This window comes from Ctenocephalides felis, unplaced genomic scaffold (assembly GCF_003426905.1).
Source record: "Ctenocephalides felis isolate EL2017-DRISC unplaced genomic scaffold, ASM342690v1 CF-g0.4_SCAFFOLD_03461, whole genome shotgun sequence".
In the NCBI taxonomy this organism is placed as follows: Eukaryota; Metazoa; Arthropoda; class Insecta; order Siphonaptera; family Pulicidae; genus Ctenocephalides; species Ctenocephalides felis.
This window is the reverse complement of record NW_020539615.1, coordinates 1-20,332: the sequence shown is the minus strand read 5'-3', so window position 1 is coordinate 20,332 and position 20,332 is coordinate 1. Positions and strand designations below refer to the sequence as shown.

The 20,332-nt window shown below is 29.5% G+C and overlaps 2 protein-coding genes across 2 annotated transcripts; both read left to right on the top strand.

The window, feature by feature from the left end:
- Positions 1–4,090: 4,090 nt before the first annotated feature.
- LOC113382483 (N-acylneuraminate-9-phosphatase-like) lies at positions 4,091–13,860 on the top strand. Its single transcript, XM_026620830.1, has 3 exons — positions 4,091–4,270; positions 10,532–11,014; positions 13,176–13,860. The coding sequence occupies exons 1-3, from the start codon at positions 4,163–4,165 to the stop codon at positions 13,458–13,460; spliced, it is 876 nt and encodes a 291-aa protein (XP_026476615.1). The 5' UTR covers positions 4,091–4,162; the 3' UTR covers positions 13,461–13,860.
- On the top strand, positions 4,852–7,082 carry LOC113382482 (neurochondrin homolog). The gene has a single exon (XM_026620829.1). It carries the CDS (start codon positions 4,896–4,898, stop codon positions 7,080–7,082), a length of 2,187 nt encoding a protein of 728 aa, XP_026476614.1. The 5' UTR covers positions 4,852–4,895.
- Positions 13,861–20,332: the final 6,472 nt, after the last annotated feature.

The following is a 20,332-nucleotide window of genomic DNA, read 5'->3' as shown; positions in this document are numbered from 1 at the left end:
TAATAATATCATTTATAACCGGATTTAAAATCACAGTTTGCAGATAAGGGTATTTTTTTTTCAATTAATTTCAATCGTTGTTGTTCGTCTTGATTCTAGATAGTAATATATAGATATTATAATCAATATCGAATATCTTGTTTCAGTTGTGATAAGAACATTTATCATTTAATCTAAATAATTTTCAACAAAAGTAAAATTTGTATCTTGTTAAAAAATCTATAATTTAATACTTAAACAGGTTTTATATAAACGCAATAGAGCAAATATGATAATTGATATGTAATAACTCCTTTATTCATTTTATTGTGAAAAAAATAATATAAATTAAACGTTTGATATTTTTTCTTATGCAAAAATCTGAATTACAACTCTGAATGAATTTCCAACTTGAATTAAAATTCAGCAAAGAGGAAATATCGTGGCCATAAATATATATAGATATAGAATATAGAGTAATGGCAGAAATCTTCTCTAATTTAGTTTCTAGTCGTTTATTCAAAAAAAAATCCACTTGTTACATATAATCATATATAAAATATCTCTATCTCTTTATTTGTCATACAAGTGGTTTATATTTAGATGTATATATTGCAAAGTTATTAATTTAATAAAATTATAAATAGTGTTTTATGAATGGGCTTCTCCGTGTCTAGTGGTTAGAGCTTTGTTCTTTTAAATGGGATTCAATACCAACCTCGGACAAGCTGATACCAAGCAGTCTGTAGTCATTTTCTTGGCCACCATTCATCAAATTAAAAATCTTACCTATTACAGAAATTCCAATAATAAAATACATGAATAGAAAGGTTCACTGTTGGGTTGCCTTCTAACAAAGCCACGTAGTTAAAAAAAGTCCATCACAACAGCTTATCAATTAATATCAATTCAAATATAGTTAAATACACCTATAATATATTGTATTATGAATTTAATAATCAAATCTATCAATTTTTTATTCCCAGCCCGGTGAAAAAGTAATGATCCTGCCATCCGTTCAGAATGAGGAAGCAGCCAAATTGTTCCCCAAAGGTGTTGACACTGTTTCTATGCCTTCAGGTAAGGTTTATGTACGCACAACGACTGATTATTAAAAAAAAACTATATTGCATACATAATAATATATAATGCATATCCAAAATATTTGAAAAATATTTTAATTATTATTTTATGAACAATATTTCGAACAATATGCATTTTAACATTTTTATATACGTGATTCTATTACATTTCATGATTGTAGTTGTTTTATAAAAATGATATATTCCAATGTTTTTATATAACCTTGTTAAACGCATGTATTATGAATTGTATATTTGTTAATAAAATTATATGACTTATTGAATTGACTTTTGTATGCTTTACAAATTTGAATTGGCGATTTTTCGATAACTAAATCATAATATCCAAGTAGCATACGTTAGTAAATATTTTATATGACGCAATTTGTTACGTGTTAATAAATTATAAAAGTAATGGAAAAGTTTGCTCCACTTATATAGTACTTCGATATTCGTTGCCAATGTTTCTTCTATGATATTTATTTGAACTATTTAAATAATAACTAGTGGTGTATAGCATCGTGCTTTAAGGCAAATTGCTGGAACTTTCCGTACCGTAACAAAATGGTCGAGGAATATTAAATGCTTTCGAATAGATTATACTCTAACGTTGTCTAATATTTATAAGAATAATATAAACTAAATTACAAAATTAAAATTGTTCACTTAAAATATATAAGTGAGCTTTAGAACTTTAAACAGAATTAAAATTGAAATCTCAATTAATTTCAATATTCAAAAAAAAAATTGATTTTTTTTCAAAAGTAATTATTTCATCAACACAAGCAGAAAGTTTTTTGAATTGTTGAAATCGGATGCTTAGTTTTCTCAAAAACTGCCACTTTTTGTACATTTAGCTCTTGTATTTTCGAAATGGCTGGACCTGCCTTTTCCAAAAACTAATCACCACTTCTCCAAATCATTACAAATTGAATGTTTTTAGATGATTCCGTTCTCTCATAAACTCGATTTCACTTTTTGCTCCGTATCTCCATAACGGCTAAACCTGCCTTTGCGAAAAACTAATCAACATATCTCCTTATCAATAAGAATCGAATGTTTTTTTAATCATCCAAATCGGTTGATCAGTACGCCCGAAAACGTGAACACATCCATTTTTTCTGAGGTATGCCAAAGAAACCTCTGAAACGCGAAGAAATGCAAAAATTTTCATTTTCGATTTTCGGCCCATTGCTATAACTTACCCTACGGAAAGTTAATTAAAAGTGCTAATAAACCAAATATTATCAATACTAATAAAAAGTATTGAAAGCAGTTGTTAGTCCCTTTAAGTTCAATATCACAAGCCAGTCGTTTCCAACCTTTTCATACCCCCTCCCCCTTATTTAAAGAAAGATGTTGCGATCTTATTTATGCTAAAGATTTATACTTATTTATCTATAGTTGCGACACTCTTAAATTTTCTAGCAACGTGATTTTATAAATACTCAGTTGATATTATAATTTATAAATTATTATAATAATAAATTTATAAATATATTTATCAGGCTATATATAAATGCACAATATTATGTAAAAATATACACAAGCAATTATTATTTATTTATTAATTTTTTATATCTATTTAACATTTTTGTTAAATTAACCCCCCATGAGGGGTTGGTCCCCACAGGTTGGAAACCATGGTCTTAACTGGTGATAACTTATTTTTAATTCTCACTTCAAATATTTGATGCAAGTGTAGAAGTATAATAATTTAATAATATATTTCTTAAAAATGAACAAAACTATATTAAAAAATCTGATCGTTTACAAAAATATAAATTTTTATTTGATATGTTTTTATATCATAACTATATTTTTTTTCATCGTCAAGACTGACTCTAATTGCTATGTAAAATTTATGTTTTTGAATTGTTTCTATATGTGTTTCTATATTTTCTAAGACATTATATAATTTTTATAGACTTGCACTCTGCATTCTTCACTTTCCCTAGTTTGTTATAACCTAAAAATGTAATCACTTTTCGTATATTATATAAGTATTGATATTATTCTTTTATTTATATTAACAAAATTATAATATTTATGATATTTTAGATAGTTTTTTACCCGTACATAAGGACGCAAATATTATTTTTTGTTTATCCTATTCGATTGTTAATATTAGTTTTATTGAATATTATTATTTTACATATCAAACATCGACAATATTTTTGTTATTGATTAGAAAATACGTCACAATATTAATTAGTTTTAACTTCTGCGCTTTATATTTATGTAAGTGAAATGTAATCGAATAAAATTTGCATAATACACATGTTCAATTTAATTATCTTACACGGTAAAAAATATTTAACTATATATAAACGTTTTTTTTTTCATTTTTTTAAATAAATGAAGAATAATAACTTATTAGTGAAATAATATTTGTTTTTTTATGTATATAAGAACTTGTAAGACCAATTTTGAGTACTCAGAATAAATTTTACTCACTATAACTTTTAAATAAATCATAGTTTATTATTAAAATTTATTGAAAATAATAGTGTGTGATCAATTTTAAAATATTTAACATGCTAAGTTTTTAATCTGTTATGTGTGTAATAATTTACTTCATTGCTAACATTTAATCAAATGGCATGCCATCCTTAATCTTTAGTTTGTTTTAAATTTAAAGCTTTTATGAAGAATTAAGAGACAATTCGAAATCAAACCTTCGATAAGAAATGTTTTTGACAAAATTATAATAAATTCCGATAAATAACTTTATTAGTTTGTTGAGGTTGCACAGAAAAAACAAACCTCACCGTTATACTCGTATATAGACAATTGTCCCGGGTCTGTCGCATGCGTTGTTCTTGTTCACCGTTGTATGTGAAATAATTCTGCGATGTCGCATTTCAATAGTTCTTAAAATTATCAATTTCTATAAATATAGAAAATCTAATAAAATACAAATACAGATAATAGTTTGCGCAGAAAGTTCGCGCATTCTCGCAAGAAACTAGATAATTTTATTGTTTGGTTAGAATTAAGTATTGATCTTGGTCGATTCCGTTGCCGGAAAAGTTGCTAGCTTCCATAACCATTGCGGCTGAGTCCATTATCATTTGACAATAGTGCCCTGACACATAAAGATGGCAGCTTCGCGTGCTCAGAAACAAAATGCGATATCAGCATTGTTCTTCGACTTAGATAACACGTTGATACCGACAAGAAAAGCGGATACATTGGCTTGTATGAAGGTACATAAAAATAACAATTTTGCATGATTATTTTTGTAAATTATTTTATAAGTTTGTCGCAGCAGTGCTCATGTCATTTTTGCCTCGTTGTTGGTTGAAACCGCGTTTTTCCAAATGAACCGTTTGATGGCGCTGTGCGTTTGACAGTTGTACAAAATGGCGGTAATGTGTTTTAACAAAATCTTTTAGCAAATCATAAAAAATATGTGAATTAGAAAACTTTATTCATATATGTAGTAACAATCTACATTTTGTAATCGCGTTTTTGATTTTTCTTCATTATTTCATTGTTTCCAAAAATATTGCTAGATGCCGCTTCGAGTTTAGCGATTGCTCAAAGATGTCGCAGAGTGTTTTGACAGTTCCCTAAAAATGGCTTCAACACATTCTATTTTGGTGCCAAGTTTTAAAATAAACATGAAAACATTGATATTTCGTAGTGTTTGTGCACAGATGTAATATAGTTTATGCTGGAAAGTCGAAGTTTTAGTGACGCGTACATTTCCCAATATAGGCCGGATCGCTCTCTATCGTAAGTTATAAATAACCTAACTTTCATCTCTTAAACGCATTTAGTTACATACCGCTTCGCTGGCTGGATTAATGTTTTAAGTGTTCATTAACCATGGCTGATTCAATATCTGAACCTGTTAAAAAATGTATCCTTATTTTACAAAGTGCAAAAACCGACACGGAAAAATTTGCCGCGTTATTTATGGTGACAAAGTTAGTGAAGGGTAAAGATTGTACAACAGTTGCTAAGAAGGCTCTCTTCGAAGCCATTGGATTCAAGTTTTTGAAGAAGTTATTACTAAGTGCCGATGTTCCCGAAGATTGTCCCCCACTTGTATATAAGAGTGTTGCTTTATCAATACTTACATGTTTTTGTCAAGATGAAGAACTCGCTACACATAAAGAAATGTTGGAAAACATTCCAGTTTTCTTGGATATAGTTCAAACAGCTGATGATGATGATTACGATGATAATCTGATTGTTGTTAGCGAAGCTTATAGTTGTCTTCAGAGCATAGCTTCATATGAACCTGGGCAGAAAGCATTGCTTGAAGGAGGCGCTATTGGTAAGATGTCTCAAATATATGCTCAACAAAGTTTTCAGACTGATGAAGCCCTGAATTTAATAGTTACATTGGTCAGTAAATTTGGCCCTTCAGCTTGGGATTTAGATCCTAAAAATTTTCATGCTTTATTAAATCGTATTTGCTTGGATTTTGAAACTGATCACACAGAGAGAAAATTTACTTTGTGTTCGATACTTGGAGCTCTATTATTTAATTGTAGACGTAGCATTGTTGGTCGAACGGCTGACACTGAAGTTTGGCCTGGCAGCTTGTTTAAAGGTTTAAGTGATATATTGGGCAGCCGCATTGGTAAAAACCAACGAGACCCAGCATTGAAACTTGCATCTGCTGTAATTGATGTTTTAGGTGTGGAATGGACATTGAGAAATGAAGAAAATCCCAAGCAATTCTTTCTGCTTCTCCTACAACTCAGTGCAATTGAAGTTCGTATGCAGATGGATGACAAAAGTTTAAAGCAAGCTTTGGCAAATGGTGATTTAATTTCAGCATGTTTTATAATCTTAGAACTTTCTGTAGCTTATATGGCCAATGATACTTTAGATTTGGAACAAAAGGAAAAGCAAACAATATACACAGCATTGAAAGGTGCCTTTTCAGCTGTAATATCAGTTTTAACTAAAGTATCAAATGATAAGAACAAAGATAAGTTACCTCCAAAAGAAAAATCCTTTGTTTGTGCCATGGTGCGTGTTTTAGCTGTTTGGCTAGCCACAGAAACTTCGGCCATGAGAACGGCTGTGTACGCTTTGTTACCATATATGCTTCAATTAGCTAATGACACATTTTATGCTGCAAGAACGCACAGGCTTAGTCAGGATAAAAATCAAACTGAATCTGATGCAGATGTTCTCCGAATGTTATTACCAGCTTTGTGTCACCTGGCAGTAGAAGATCGGGCAAGGGATATATTGCTAGCAAATAAACAAGATGAAGTTCTTTATGAATGTATGGTGTACCATTGGTCAATTGCGCATTATAAGAAGCCACCTATACCAAAAGCTGATAGGTTGAAAGCTTTATCGCAACCTGAAGCGCCTTTGGATCCTCAATTACTTGCTGATATGAAAGATTCGAGAGCAGCACTGGTGAGCCTATGCAATATTTTTATGAATATAACAGTATTGGAAGCAAAAACAGTTGAAGAAAGCGCTCTCTTTGGCACATTACTCAAGTTCATCTTCAGTAGTCTTCCTGAATTGCGTGGTACTCCTGAAAATTTAGTTCTTCAAGGTCACTTGGCTGTTCTTGGATTACTGCTTTTAAAAGCACAACATAAAAAATTGAAGAAAAATGATTTTTCCATATGCAGTTTTATCCAATCATCTATTAGATTTTTGTGGGATGCTTACAATTTGGATGAAAGCAATGACCCATTTGCCTTAGTTGTTTCTTTAGCCTATAAAGAATACTGGATGGAATTAATGGAATTGTGGTTTTTAGGAATGCAAACAATGTCTTCTGTTTTACCTTTGGTCCCATGGATATCGGATTTTGCTGTTGAAAGTGGTTGGGCAGAGGGAATTGTAACAACACTTAAGAAAGTTCGTATTGGATCGTTACAGGCTGATGTCAAATCTGCATATGAAGATTTCTTATGCCATTTAGTGGATGCAAACAAAAATGTTATTGATGTACTTAAGAAAGCAGATGCTTTGAAAGTATGTAGAAATCACAGATTGATGGAGTTGGGAAAAAAATTATTTGGAGATTAAATTTTTTAATGCAAATAACAATATAAAAACTTAATTAGGCTATGAAAATATTTTTATATATATTTATAATATAAGTACTTTTTTGACAATGTTTAATTGTTTTTGTTTTAAGGCTTAAAAGTTCAAAGCATATGAAATGTTGACAATATTTTTGTAATATTTGTAAAATAAATATTTATAAATATACTAAAATATTTATTCAAAAAAAAATATTAGTGAACTGATTTAAGGATTTTTTTTATTATAAACTTCTTTCATCAAAAAAATTGTTTACTCCAGCATCGCAGTGCAATAACAGTGCAAGATGGGATGGGATTCATTTTGTTTTAAATTTTTTAATATATTTGCTTTTTTTATTATAAAGCTGTCTCCTGTAAATTTTATGGAAAATTTATCATTGTTTTTTTAAACATAAAAATTACCTAATCCTGCATTTTATCACATTTTGAATATTTTATCTTTTTTAATTTTTTTTTTGTACTTATCCCTTTAGTATACTAAAGAGAGATAAATGCATAAATACTTGCTCAGATACGTTATTTTAAGTTTTGATACTTTTTATCGAACCTATCTTCAATTTTCTTCGAGTTAAATGAGGTAAAAAATTTGTAAATCTAACCAACTAAATGTAGGTTTAAATCATCTATACTATGCAACTAATGAATTTATCAATTATTTTGATAGTTTAAATATTTACTATATGCATTTGACAGGTTGAAATTCTTGAATTATATTTGTCAATAGGTCGATTTATGAATTAAATGTATACAATTATTTTCTAGAATGAGATCTTTGTTTGTACAGTGAGGTCATTACATTTTTAAGATGTGTTTACGAGCAGTTATTTTTGATCATGATTTAATGATTCAACAGATTTGTTTAGCTATAAAATGAAATTTAAAATATTGGCAGATATCCAATATTCAATTATAAAAATGCTTGATCATTGTTTAATTCATCAATATATCCAATACCAAATTAAGCAACGATCAAGTTTAATATTAAATAATATTAATATTCATATATTACACTTAGTTACATTAATGTTGCAAATATGAATTTGATAATTGTATGTATAAGTTGTATGCTAGTCATTATGTATTTATTGTTAATAAAAAATATTTAAAGCAATTATTCGCCGTTCATTTTTAATCAAAATTTTTAATTTAACTTATACCAAAATCATTAATTCACAGATATATTCGAAATTATTCCAGTTTACTGTGAATGTCGTAGTTCTCAAAGAATATCCTGTAATAAATTTTACAAGATCAACTGCAAACTAAAAATAAAGTTTTTGGGGGTCATTAAACTCTGCACGAATCTTAATAAAAAAATGCTATATAGATAGCTTATTTGATTTTCTAATTTAATGGAATATTAGTCTCAATAATATATTTAATTTTTTAAAATTTCATGTACCATTTAATGATTTACATATTCATTCTTAAGAATTAATTATCTTACATATTCTATTAATAATTATTAAGCATACTTTATTCCCTACATTTTTAATATACATAGTTTGTAATAGATCAGGAGGTCATAATAGTATGGAATAATCAGTGAACGAGATCGATTTGCAATTTGTTTATGAAGTGAAAGAAAAAACACTGATTTAGAAAATTGAAACACTAAATTATAGAATTTTACAAAAAAAAGAAAAAAATATTAATATAAATCAAATCAAATGAATTATAAAGCTTTTTACAACTAATGGTGAATAGTCTAACGATTAAACATTATAAATTTTGGTACGGAACCCATAACAAGGTAAACCAAATATGTATCTATTGTTAAAATCTTTATAAAATAACTGATAATTTGATATTTGTCTAATGAACATTTTTGACCGCCAAATGGCTTTTTTAAAAAAAATTTTATTGGATCGCCGAAAATGCTAGACTGGTTATTCGCAGTATTATAAATACAAAATTACCATTAGAATATTACAAATAAGAAACGTGATTTTCTTGTTTAAAGAATAATTATACAAAGAAATCGAAAATGAACATTTTTGACTTTGCATATCTTTAGATTTCAAAAGGTTTCTGTTTATTTTGGCCTACCTTAGAAAAAATGGTTATATCGGTTGTGTGTATGCACTAATATGTATGTGTGTATGATTGTATACAATTTTTTATCGACGATTCAAAAAACATCTGATTCGTATTGACGGGGAGACAAGCTGATTAGTTTTTGGCAAAGGCGGGTCCAGCCGTTTTTAATATATGGAGCAAAAAGTGCAAAAGTGGCAATTAAGTTTTTGAGAGAACGGGGCGTCTGATTTGAATAATACATAAAACGTTCCACTTGTATTGATAGAATGAAGATGCGATTATATTTTTGGAAACGGTTTTGGAGATCCAATACAAAATGTTAACTAGCGTGGTGGGTGGCATCATGCTTTAAGGCAAATTGCTGGAACTTCCCGTACCGTAACGAAATGTTCGAGGAATACTGAATGTTTTCAAATAGATTATTATAAATATTGTAACATTGTCTAATATTTATAAGAATTATATAAACTGAATTGCAAAGTTGAAATTATTTGTTTAAAGTATATTAGAATTATAGTCAGAATTAAAAATAAAATCTGAATTATTTTCGATAAACAAAAAATTAAAAAAAAAAAAAAAATGCAACAAATTTTTTTTTTCCAAAATCAATTATTTTGTTAAGACAAGCAGAAAGTTTTTTGAATCATTCAAATCGGACGCTTAGTTCTCTCAAAAACTGACATTTTTTACATATTTAGCTCCGTATCTCCGAAATGGCTGGGCCTGCCTTTGCGAAAAACTAATAACCCCTTCTCCCAATCATTACTAATTGAATGTTTTTTAGATCATTCAAATCGGATGCTCCGTTCACTCAAAAACTAGATTTCTATTTTCTGCACTCTTTGCTCCGTATCTCCGAAACGGCTGGACCTGCCTTCGCCAAAAACTAATCAGCTCTTTTCCCTATCAATAGGAATCGAATGTTTTTTAAACCATTTAAATCGGTTGATCCGTACGCCCGAAAACGTGGGCGAAAATTTGTATCCATACATACATACACATACACACACACACACACACACACATCCATTTTTTCTGAAGTATGCCAAAACGTTCAGAAACCTTCAAAACGTCGAGAAATGTAAAAATTTTCAATTCCGATTTTCGGCCCATTACAATAACTTACCCTACGGGAAGTTAAAAAAAAGCCATTTGGCGGTCAACAATGATCATCAGACATATGCACATCAAATTATCAGATTTTTTATAAAGATTTCAATAAGTACAAATTTTATTCACGTTTGTGTACCAAGATTTATATTGTTTAATCGACGCGCCGAAGCGGCGCTGAGGCGCTTTGATATTTCATGTCTAAAGTAGATATGCAGTGCGAAAATCTTGAAAAACTTGGGATTATTTTTCTGATAATCTTGTTTATTTATTCTCCAGATTGCCGAATTACTGCACGACGAGCACAACATATCTCGCGAGCAGGCGTCCCTAATTACCCAGAACTATGTGAAATCATTTCGTCTCTGCCCCGACAACCTCGAATGCGACCTAAACACGTGGCGCTGCCATCTTTGGTCTAAGAGTCTCACCGAACAATACAACCATTTAACGCAGAGAGTCTATTTAAAATGGTTGCAATTGCGATATTATTATCTTTCGATCGACGACAACGTCAGAAAGATGCTGATCAGCTTACGCAAGCAGTATTTATTGGGCCTGATCACAAATGGCCCAAGTTCCGCCCAGTGGGAGAAAGTGGAGAGATTGAATCTGACAAGTTTATTCGATTGCATTATAGTTTCGGGTGATCTACCATGGGCGAAACCGGATCAGAAGATATTTTTGGAAGCATGCAAATATCTTGGCGTTGAGCCAAAACGGTGCGTGATGATTGGCGACAAATTGGAGACCGACATACAGGTAGGTGTTGGGTAGTTTTCTTGCATCCTAAGGTAATACTAATTTGTTGTCGAATGGATTTTCATGGTTCAGGGAGAGAAAACGCTATGATTATATTGTACAGAGTACAAAAAATATATTAATGATTTGGATTTATTTGATAAATACTTGTCTGCCTACATACAAATTAAAGAAATGTAATTGCCTTACCTTACCTATGAGGCTATAAAGAGATTTTTTACAGACTCTTTGAGTATATGGACAAAACTGACAAAAGGTTTTTCAAGCTTTTGCCAAAGAAAATGAGTCTCTGTGTAATTCTTGTTTTTGCAATCTATATTTCGAAAACCATTTGGGACGCCCGTGTGCAATTTTAATTTAAGGGGATATTCTAGTATAGAGCGATGAATTTTAGGTCATTTTTAAAGTGTCGTAAAAGAAAGCAATGAATGTTTTTACTATCCATTGTTTTACCACTTGTTTATTAATATTATTAAAATACAAAACCAAAATTAAAAAATAGAAAAGTTGAAAATTGTAAAAACTGGCAGCTGATGAAGTGGGTGGTCTCAAAAAATTGGCACCTCAGTCTTGACATGATTCCAGCCCTCCTAGCCATCGGAAATGCAAAAAATAAAAATATTATTAATCTACAATGATGTCGCAATTGCCCGAACTAGCGATGAGTGAAAAGAATTTTTTTTACAAATTGGCGACTGTTTTAAAAAAGTGTTTTTTTTACTGTGTTTTGAGTTTCTTAAATTTTTTAAAAATAGTAAAAATTGGAATTTGGGGATAATCATAGTTCGGGCTATTGATAGGTCTATAAACAAGACTCTCTGAATATTTCAAGTGAATCGGTCGAGTAGAGCTCGAGAAATCGTGTCAACAGTACTGAAAAAGTCTGTTCTGAGAAAAACGCATTTAAAGTTTTGCGTGAAGCCAAACCAGTATGGAGACCGAGTCAGTAAAATGCCTATATCTCCGAAAATAATTGAAATTTTCAAAAACCTTCTCGTACCCATATTCTTAGATAATTAAACTTTGAAAATATGAAATAAAAAAAAACGATTTTTTTGAATTTCTGCACTAGAATACCCCCTTAAAATTAACTGCAGGTTATACATCTGATGATTTAAGTTATTCTGTTAAGCAATATTTTTTAATAAAATAAAACATACAATACGTAAATAAATAACTAGTTTGATAGTTATAATTAGGCAAACGCTAATAATATTGGCAAGTTAAACGGCTAGATTTAATTTTAATATAATAATTTGCGGCATTATCAAAATTACATTCGCGATATTACCAATAATTTAACGGCAACTATTTTATAATAACTTTTTTCAATATTTGTGATTTAAAAAAGCAAATAAGAATGGAATAATCAAACCAGGTTGATTATAAAACATAGCCGATTATTTTATTTGATCTGTTTTCCTTTCTGTGTTAACATTTAAATATGTACCATGTTAATGCAATATCTTGTTCCAGGAAAAAATTAAGGACAATCTATTGTTCTAGTATTCTGAAATCGCACTGGTAACAAATACCTCTTGCGAGGTGTTGTACATTTTTGAATATCATATTAGAATTTGATTCATTATTTTTATTTGTAGTATTTTAGTTGAAAAGGCCTGCGCCCTTTTTCTTTTCCTTGCAAAAGTTTCGTACATTTTTATTCTTTCTTTTAATGAAGCTGAGACAAAGCAAAACTTTTTCGATATGTTTATAGAAAAAGCCTAACAAACTGAAAAAACTAGTAGGTATTTTGAATATTTTACTTTTTTTAAACGTTTGATAGGCGTATGTGATGTATTGTAATAAATCGTGGTTGATGTTCACATATCGCTTATGATTTTGAGAATGGGCCAATAAAACTTGAATATGTCGCAAACTTTCGTGAAACCCCATGAGAAGTGAGCAAAAAACGAGGCGTTCTCTATATCATAATATTTTTATTTTAATGCAAGGACGCCTAAACGTGAAAAGTTTTGCTTCTCTGATAATTATTTTCATTTTGCCACTACACATTTATGAAGCACACTATGTATGCGCAAAATGTGAATTCAGTGCTAAAGTTAATCCATCGATCATGCTATTTTCACCATTATTTATAATTTATAATGTTATCAGTTATTAAAAAAATCTAAACGAAGTGCAAAAATTAAAATCTTAGGGCGGTATTGAAGCAGAACTTGGATTAACCATCTGGCTACCATTAGACAAGAATTGCGTTGTTGAGCACGAGTCTATTCAGCCAGATTTTACAATATCGAACATCTTAGAACTTCCTCAAATTTTACCACCTGCTGGATTGAAATCTGCGGCTTACAGGTCGAGGGCAGTTGGAAACCATCAGCTTCAGAATGGTGATAAGTCACTGAATTACTTGCAGAATCGTAGAATGTTGTCTATGCCTGAATTCGAAGATTGCAATAGCAATAGCTCAGATGGAAGTTGATGCCACTTGCTGAAACGGTTTGGAGATCATTTCTTTGTTTTTGACCAACGTCTGTTGAAATAAGAATTCTAATTGAAAACTACCAAAGCATGCTGTAGATTCATGTTTCTAAACGATGAGTGATGCATGAATAAGATTCATCGTTTATTTAGAGTTAGATAATTGGTTCATTATATTTGTGCTCTGGTTTATGCATATAATTGACAATGGTGTCAAAATTGTGACATCGATATGTTTCCTTCTTCATTTTATTGTCAAATCTGGCGCTGTTGTAGTATTATATTTTAATATACAGGGTGTACCGGTTTTTGAGAATTAAGACTTTTGTTAATTATGTATACTTAATACATATTTTGAAAGTTGGTCTACTTTAAGAGCCTTTCCTTTAAAAAATGTACTAAGGTATAGTGGGAAGTTCTATCATCTTATATCCCTTATTTTTAGATTTTTATTATTTTACTTTATTTTTTTTATTATGAAAGTGTTTTAACATTTTACAATACTGATAAAATGAATCAAATTTTGATGATATTTTCCAACATACTTTAATACATTTTTTTTTCAAATGAAAGCCTCTCAAAGAAGAAAATTTTGAGTTTATTGAACAAAAGTTAATTTGTTATTTTGTTAAACAAAAAGTCTTAATTCTTACAAACTTAAAGCAATTATGCTATTATTTTTTACAATGGTCTTAGCAATGTAATTTCCATTACCGATTCAAGGTTTAGATAAACAAAATTAATAAAAATTAACCACTATAATCAACAAATGGTCACAGTTTCACCAAAGCTATAGGTTGCACTTAAGAGATCATAGTTTTAATGATTCTTTTTTCTAAAAATTCCCATGATAGTTGTGATCAATCCTGGGACACCCTGTATATTTAACGTTATATATATTTCCCTTATTAATTTTTAACTTTCTAAAAATAACATAAATGATAATTTGACAGTATTTTGCACTAAATTTATAACATTTCATATTGAATTACTGTTTAGTGATCGATATTGAATCTATAGCATGCATTAGTAGAAAGTTCTAAAGAACTTTTCACACGAATCTGTGTGATAGTCCCTATGTCATGTACAAACACATTGTTTCGCTTTGATGTACAATTGTTATATTCATATTTGTCAGTCGTAGATATAGTTATGTTTATATTAAAGTACTGTTAAACACTATTTGTGGCGCAGTGATATTATTTAATAGGCAGTCATACAAATAGGCTAGAAATTTGTGACAAATCTGTAATCACTCGACAAATTTTTAACATTTGGTTATAAGTCGAAATAAATTTACTTTCTACATTTTATAGAAACTGGTGGTTGTTTCTAGTAATTTTAGGATTTTAAACATGATTTTATTCATATTACAAATTATATTAGTAACTCTAGATGTTATTATTTCACAAAAACATCAGTAATGTTATGTGATCCCAAATGTTGTTCCGGGTTGTTTATAAAAGATTTTCAATTTTGTTTTTAAAATTAACTATGTTATTATATAGGAATGTTACAAAACTATAGTTTATATGAATCTCTTTGAAATGCTTCCTTGAGACTAGGTCGTGAGTTCAAATTTTGAATGACAGTGAGGATTTAGTATAGATTTAAAAAGAACTGAATTTTTGAGAAACAAATAGTTACCTACGTTTGAAATATATTTTTGACCGATACTATTTTTCTGTTACTTCATATAAGTCAAAGATATATTTTACAATATTTTTTATAAGGTTATTATTTTGGTGTGGAAAGTTACAAATTATTTTAGGTGTATGGGTGAAACTTTACGGGTGACTCTTGTCAGATTTATACATTCATTATATTTCTTTATATAAAAAAGTCCACTTAGATATATCTATATTTTCATGCGATTTCACAAATAAATGATGAGCAAATTTAATAAGCAGTGATATAATATGTACCTTTATATTAAGATATGAATCCATAATACAAGTAATCTATTCAGTTGGTATATTTAGGAGTATTTTAGGTTTTAATATGTTTCGTTTGATATAGCATTAACAAATTATTTCGAATATTTGCAATGGGTGATTTATTATTTCTAAATCTATTTATGCAAATATGTGAATTTAGTTTGTTTTAACCCTTGTCACTCGCGAATTGCGTGATTTATATGTATTTTGCCGCCGGAGTGGCGGCGGCATACATCCGAGTAGAAAGGGTTAATTGTTGTTTGATTTTCTTTATTAATTTATTTTAGTTGCAGATTTTAGATACGTCTGTGATAAAAATATGCAATGTGGGTTGACGTGTGGTACAGTGTGAATGTAAAACTTTGTACTTTGACGCATATTTGACGACATGCTATTTCATAGCTTAGCAGATGATGGTTACATTAATATATAATTCTATATTAATTTTCAATTCTATGAATTCGTATTATATTGCCTATGTTTAAATGAATTTGTACGACATTAATTTCAACTAATGCGTTTTTATTCACGTAAGAGGTGTTCTCAAAGTACACGCAACTTTTAAATTTTTCGAGTCTGGAGAGTCTGATTGTCAATTTTTTTGTTGTATTTGTATACATGCTTCTAAAGTTTTATAAAATTTAATCTAATTTCATCTAATTTAATTCATCTACTGTTTACTTAGTCTACTATGGTAGTCGCTGAGCTTCGACGTGTTTTTATGGGTGGGAGATTTGTGCTTTTGGAAGTAAAATGCCGACCTTTCATGGGTTTCTTTAACTTTTGGAACAGAACAAAGTCACACAAAGCCATATCTGGGAAATATGGAGATTTAGAGGCATGACTACGGAATTGTTTTTGATCAAAAAATAGAAACAAGCGATGACAAGTGTGCAGGTGCGTGAACAATTTTATGCCCAAAACATTTGAAAAAATGTTGTGAAAAGACCCAATTAATATGCTTACTTTATCAGCAACTTCTCTAATTGTGATTCGACGATAGTTCATAATCCTTTTTTTTTCACTTTTTTAACATTTTTATCGATTATCTGCTTTGACATGCTGGTTTGACACACTTGTTTTTATTGTAACTGGGCTTGCTTATTGTAACATTTCACATAAATTGTTACACATTTTTATTTTTATCTTTTTTCATTTTTACAATTAATTTAATACAAATTCTTTGACTCTTCAATTCTTCCAATTAGCAGAAACCGCCGAGTCATAAAAGCACCTTGAACTTTAGCGACTATCACAAACAAAGTAAATAGTGAATATGGCTGAAAATTTTATCAAACTTTAGGAGCATGTATTCCAACGCAATAAAAAAATGACAACAAGACTATTCACAAGCGAGCGATTCAAAAATTCCGGGTATTTTTTGAACACACCTCGTACGCACCAAAATACCATTATTCATACTGATTCTTATAGTTGAATTACTTGACTTGTGAATTACTGAATTTGTGAATTACTGATTAAAACAGACAAGTACCTTAATCAATAAGTCATTTTGCTTCCATCATAATAGGTGTATATTTAGGTCATGCTTACAATTATTGAGATCAAAACACAATATGACTATGAGTCATTTTTATGTAATTCTGAATTATTTCCGGCATGTTTATTCGATTCAGTGCGATTTTCTAAAACGTATTTGTTAAAATTAATTACATTCAATAAAGTTTTGTTTGAGAAATTAGTGCATTGAGTTAGTCTTATTAGTCAAAAATGTGATGTTTCTTGATTATTTTTGTAACAAATAATTATATTTTATTCGCAAAACTTAAGACAACTTTGCAATGGTACTAGAAAGTATAAATACTTTACAATTTTTATGCGAAATATCTTTTGTTCAACAACAGTTCATAAAAGTTGTAAGAGATACTCGTTAGAGTAAGCTACAATATAGTAAATTTTATTCTACGACGTTCATAAAAATGTTTGCCATCAGCTCAGCTACCTTATTAATGTGCAGTGAAAGTGATGCAAGACTACAAGTTCGCGTAAACAAAATTGATGCCAAATTTATCGACAAAACAACTTGTTTGTCAGGTGTGGAATGATTGCTCAATTTTGAGAACACGTTAAATATCGTAAAATATTTCTGTAACTAAATAAATATAAGAAAATCACTCAATAGAAAGATTTTACATCCTTTAAACTGTTTTGTAGTACAATAGATGCATAAAAAAATTTATGTATATTATATTATTATCTGTGCAACTTTAGATTAATTTATGTTTACTTCTAATGTAAAATTTAGTTTAGTGTGAACAATTTTATTCGTTATGACTTCAGCTCTTTTTCATATGAAGTATTTTGTATCTTATGCGAATTAGGGGCCAATTTTTCTGTCAATCAGACGTTGCTTTCTTCATATACATTAGCAGTAAAAAAATGCTATGTATTTGCTGTGCGATCAGGTGTTTCACACATAAAAACGAACTTCACGTATGTTTTATCACGACACATCAGAAAGATGTACTTCTGATTTTGCGTTTTTTAGGTTTTGGTTTTATATCTAAAACACCTGATCGCTCTGCAAATACAAAGCAATTTGTCAGTTTTTACTGCGAATGAATATGAAGAAAGCAGCATAACAAAGCGTTGCCATAACAACGGTCTATTTTACTGGAGAATTCACCCCTTAATGGCACTTTTATATTATTTTCGTTGTTCATAATTTAAAAATCTGAAGCCCTTCATCAATGTTTCGTGTAATACTATCAATATGATGTACAAATGTTAAATGTTTATTAAAATATTTCAAATATCGTGTAATATATGCGCAAATAATATATAATCACTATATTGATAAAGATATTATTTTGGCCGAACTGATGAATTTTGTAAAATGTGTATTTGTGATGAAATGCAAGCAAGGCTTGTTCTATTGTATGGAAGAGCTATTGCATTTGTTTAAGCGTATTAATAAGAATTTTCATTACTTATAAATGCCAAAATAATCAATCAATACTCGAGAATTTTGCATGGTTTATGATATAGTTTGAATTCGGAAATTATAAAGAAACCAGAAAAAATCATTTTCATCAGTTACGCGGTTCGAAAATTTTATAAATCCCATTTATGATTATCGTAAGATTGTCTTGATTTCCACACTCATTCACAATTTGGGAGTAATCATGAAATCAAACTTTCGTTAATATAATGTTATCTGAAGATATTGATTTCGTGCGATCAACATTTTCGAAATGTAGCGCTCATAATGTAAATAAGATGAATTTCTACAAATTTACGTAAAATATCTGGTAACATAAAACTCAAATGTTTGACCCAACGTATTTTTCATCAAAAGTTTAAAATAAGCTATACAACTTAACTGTTTTCACTCGTATGCCGCCGAATCTCGGAATTCGCGAGTGGAAATGGTTAAAATATGCATCAGTATGCTTTTTTGCGATTGTTGAGGCCAAAATGATTATAAGAGGGCGTCCATTAATCACGTGATCGATTTTTAAGGATTTTTAGACCCCTAATACGTGGTGATATTTAAAATCAAAACTACTCCCCCATCCAAAATTACGTGTATTTTTGGCACCTAAAAAATTTAAAAAAAAATGTTGATATTTCTTTTAAATTCAGTTAAAAAATAAATACACGTAATATCTTACTAGACCCTGCTCCCCCACGTGATATTTTGTGATTTTTTGTCAAAATCCTCCTCAACCTCCCCTTTCAAGCCTCACGTGATTAATGGACGTCCCCTAAATTATTCTACAATTTGACCAGTGTCAAAATTATTGAATTAAAGCTTTAATGTAATTTTCTAAGGTTTTTCTATTTTCAATCTAATTAGTCCCAAAGTGATACTTTTTTTACATACATATCTAGAAATAAATTTTCTCATATAAAAATTTATAAAAAGATTCATATTATATATGTACTTCTCTTTGTAAATATATAAAGAATATTTATTTATAATTTCTCAAAATAAGATTTAAATGGTATTTTATTAACAAGGCTCATGTAGCATCAGAAAAGTAAAATAGACATTGTTCTATATAAGAAACAATATTCGTTATTTTTCTTGAACAACACAATTGATTTAAAAGACAACCATTCCAAATCAATACATTTGCTTGCAATTTACCAAAAATTGTATATACACGCCTTTAATAAAATACCTCATCCAAAATACCTCTGAATTGATTATTTTTGTATTCCATTTCTTAGATCATATCAATTTAACGATACTCTATTATCAATCTATAGTTAGATTCAATATTCATCTGCATCTTTTGTATATTATTTTTCTACAAAGTATTATAAATGGAAACTATTCAACAGATGTTTTATTAGTCTATGCAATATATGATCTTGAATGTGATTTAGAAAGAGTATATAGAAAATAGACTCGTGTTAGAACAAATGAATGAAGTCAATATATAGTCTTTAATGGTAGAGCGAATATGTAATATTTTGAGCAAGAAATAAAAGGAAATATTTTATTCTAGTTTTATTTTTTAATTGCGGAATTATTATTATTAATTTGTTCTTTGTTAATAATCATTCTTTAGAGGAAGATGGCCAGAAGCATCGTTTATTATATTACAGAAATATGAGAATAGTGATTTCTGAAGCTCAGTGTTTTTTTTTGCCACTGGTTGATAATTCTTAGAATTTTATAAAAGAATATGGACCCCTTGGCCAAAATTTTTTCCACAAAATTTAATAGAATTTGACGAAGATGATGTAACCACTTCTTGGTTATATTATATTGGTTTCAGTACCCCAGCGCGAATTGAAAATGATATTGATATCTTTTAGGCTAGGTTTTAGAAGTTGATATAATGCAAAACTCTCAATTGAACATCAAAGTTTGATAGTTTGTGACTACCAACTCATGCTATTGGTCAACAAATGAAACCGGTAAACATAACCATAGTTTTAACCCGAGAATTGGTCCCTTAGG

Coding starts and splice junctions, on each gene's coding strand:
- LOC113382483 (XM_026620830.1), top strand. CDS start 4,163: ATGGCAGCTTCGCGTGCTCAGAAACAAAATGCGATATCAGCATTGTTC. Junction 4,271..10,531: donor ATACATTGGCTTGTATGAAG/GTACATAAAAAT, acceptor TTTATTCTCCAG/ATTGCCGAATTACTGCACGA. Junction 11,015..13,175: donor AATTGGAGACCGACATACAG/GTAGGTGTTGGG, acceptor TTAAAATCTTAG/GGCGGTATTGAAGCAGAACT.
- LOC113382482 (XM_026620829.1), top strand. CDS start 4,896: ATGGCTGATTCAATATCTGAACCTGTTAAAAAATGTATCCTTATTTTA.